Source organism: Myotis davidii, unplaced genomic scaffold (genome assembly GCF_000327345.1).
Source record: "Myotis davidii unplaced genomic scaffold, ASM32734v1 scaffold1685, whole genome shotgun sequence".
In the NCBI taxonomy this organism is placed as follows: domain Eukaryota; kingdom Metazoa; phylum Chordata; class Mammalia; order Chiroptera; family Vespertilionidae; genus Myotis; species Myotis davidii.
Window position 1 is genome coordinate 63508 of NW_006295988.1, and position 3334 is coordinate 66841.

Consider the following 3334-nt stretch of genomic DNA (forward strand, 5'->3'; position numbering starts at 1 on the left):
CGCGATTTTGCGCTATCATACTGGGTGTATGGTCGGCTGTGTGCGATTTTGCGAGTGTGGTAAAATCGCATAACAGCAAAATCGCATAACAGCCGAGCATACACCCAGCAGCGCTGCTGATGCCTGAACGGTATGTGGAATGAAGTGGGCGGGCATCGGGAGGCCACTATGGCACGGGGCAAGCACTATGGGCAGTCTATCTGAAGTGTACCTGGCGTATAAGACGACCCCCCACTTGGAGGCATATTTTTCAGGGCCAAAAAATCGTCTTATACGCCGGCAAATACGGTATATATTGTTTATATTTTTATTGATTTCAAAGAGGAAGGGAGAGGGAAAAGAAACATAAATGATAAGAGAGAATCATGGACTGGCTACCTCCTGTACCCCCACTGAGGATTGAGCCCGCAACCCGGGCATGTGCCCTAACCAGGAATCGAACTGCAACCTCCTGGTTCATAGGTTGACGCTCAACCACTGAGCCACACCAGCCGAGCAGAGGGAATATTTTTAACAGTAGTTCAAAACTGTCTGACATAAACAATTAGATGAGTGGAGGTGCTTTTTATTGAGATGGGAAGTATTAAAATATACATTTAAAATGGGAATATTGAATAACTCATTTTTGGATATTTTAAATCCTAGTAAAAATGTAAGGTAAGCAGTTAATAGATAAGTTTTTATCTCAGAAGTGAAACCTAAGCTAAAAATATACATTTGGGACACATCAGCAAATAAATGATATTAAAACCATGAAATCATCTAGAGAAAATATAGAGAATGAGGAGAAGAGAGTCCAGGACTAAGTAAGAAGAAGCCAAATAATTAGGAAGAATACCCATAAGTGAGTGTTTTGGGGGAGGCAAAAGAGCAAATGTTTTAAAAAGGATGGTAGTGTTAATTATCAGATAATTTGAGAAGCTAAGTAAGATGGGGATGAAGACATGTTGATTCGATTTGGTACTTTGAAGGTTTGGGGAACACTGACAAAGTTTGGATACAGTGTTAGATGTGGAAGATGGGATAGGTTGAGGAAGACTGGGCAGTGAGAGTAGAGACAGGAGAGAATAGAAGTCTGTTAAGAAGTTTGGCTACCAAGTGTAGCAGAAAAATGGAGTGGTAGCTTGAGTGGGATGTGAGGTGGAGGATTATTTTTAAAGTAGGAATTCCTAGAGCTGTTTTAGAGCTTTCATTTCTTTATTGTATGCCAATGGGAATGAACTCATCTATCAGAACACCCAAAACATGTGTTTGCCTGAAAGATAGTAGCCGGGAAAAGGGAATTGATATATTCTCAGGTACTATAGATCATCCTCTTGGCATGGGATAGTGCCTCTCTTATGCTGCCCTGGGTGGTCGTTGGCAGGGAGTAACCTAGAGGTACCGTCTAGCAGAGCTTCCCTAGTAGAGCTCTAGACCAGAGGTTCTCAGACTTGGGTGTGGTCGGAATCACCTGGAGGCTAGTGCAGACCCCAGGGGCCGGCTCCTGGAGTAGCAGATGGCCAGGGCTCTTGTGTCTTTTCCAGTTTGCTCAGGTGGGTCTCAAGCTGTTGTGCACTAGAGTCACATGGGCGGATGCTTGTTGAGACATAATTGCGCTGCCCAGTCAGAATTTCTAATTCAGTAGGACTGCGGTTCCCAGGTGATGCTGATGGTGCTGGTGGGAAACCACAGTTTGAGAACCAATTGCATAGCAGTCATTTAGGCCTTCAGCATTGACATTGGCTTGTCAGTGTTTCCACAATCAAATCAGACGTCCTGGGATGATTTTTTTCCCCAGGAATTTTTAGGAAAAATTTAGAGAGATCAGAGTAGAAGACATTTGACTCTGAACATGACTTAATTGAATATTTTATTAAGATCTGTTACCAGCTTATATACAACAATGATTCTAGTTCAGGAAGAGGGGGGAAATTGGGGGAGAAGGCTGGTTTCAGTATTCTACCCAACTTCATCCACCTATAGTGTGCCCTCCACCCCACCAGGCATGTAAATCTACTTTGAGAACTTGTAATTTAGAGCTTTCCTTTGATATTCTTATTCAAATGTGTTAATTGTGCTTTTACATTTGTGAATCATTTAGAATTTCAAGATTCATCTTGGATTTTAATCACTAACAACAAAAGCCATGTTTTATTTGGTATACTATACTTGTTTTTAGGAATTGAATATAATATAGGAGAACTTACTTTGAAAAGTATTTCAATCCACTTGGACTGAAAAATTATCTTGATTAAAAATGCCTTTATGATTACATATTTAGATAATTTTACAAGGCAGAGTATTGCCCAGCGAGAAGAAATCAGCATTCTTGGTGCAACCCTCAACGATGTAGCTAAAGAAAAGGAATGCCTGCAAGCATGCTTGGATAAAAAGTCTGAGAATATTGCATCCCTTGGAGAGAGTTTGGCCATGAAAGTATGTTCTGAGAACTGTGGTTTAAAAGAAGTTTTTGCACTGGAATCTGAATAAAATAATAGGTTCTCTCAAAATTTTTCTAGAGAGCTGAAACTTAAAAATGTGATTTTGAAATATTTCAGAATAGTCTTAAAAAATGTGTTCTTTCTCTCACCAATTTGTTGTGAACATGCACTGACAAGAACTAATTCAAATATCAAATATTCAAATTAAAAAGAAAGCAGTGAGATTGATTTCTTTTTAAAAGCACACCAAAACTTATACCTCCAGGGAGCCACTGTGGGAGGCAATATGTTTATTCCATTAAAACTGCCTTTGTAATTGTGTTCAGAACTAGATGCAGGTTTTTACATTGTCCTTAGTCATTGAGACTAGACCATATGGCAGGGGTGAGGAACCTCCAGCCTGTTAGCGATACAAGACGTGCAACATCATTTGATCTGGCCCTGCTAACACAACTGCAGGCAGACTCAAAATTCAACAAACACAGGACCTTCTTTATAGCAACATAATAAAATCAGTGAATTATATTAAGCAAATGATATTATAAATACCCAAATGACCCTTGGCAGGAAAAAGGTCCCCCTCCCTGTCATATGGAGTTGGTAAATAAAGCTGGATGATAATCTCCATTCCTCAGGTTTTGTTGTTCAGACAACATAAAAGCTGTTGCCAAAAAGGCAAGGAAATATTCATACCCTTTTCTTGCTTATAAAGTGGTTCTGAAGGCAATTCCAAAACTGTTTTCCACAGATGTCATAAGTAAAGCAGCATCATTGGAATAAGGCCTTGCCCCTCTCTAAGGGAACTAATTCCTTCATCTGTCCACCCATAAAACAAGCATTTATTGACCTGTACCAGGTATATTATGTTAGAAATTGAGGAGGAGTGGACATGCCTTCCGAAGCCTGAAGCA

The 3334-nt window shown here is 40.1% G+C and overlaps 1 protein-coding gene across 1 annotated transcript in view; it reads left to right on the forward strand.

Moving 5' to 3' along the window:
* Positions 1 to 3334, forward strand: part of LOC102752201 (testis-specific gene 10 protein-like) — a gene marked incomplete at its 3' end in the record, with an annotated part of 83068 nt that overhangs the window by 54846 nt on the left and 24888 nt on the right. The window contains exon 10 of the mRNA XM_015568599.1: positions 2264 to 2418. Coding sequence (XP_015424085.1) covers positions 2264 to 2418 — 155 coding nt within the window. The remainder of the gene's footprint in view (positions 1 to 2263; positions 2419 to 3334) is intronic.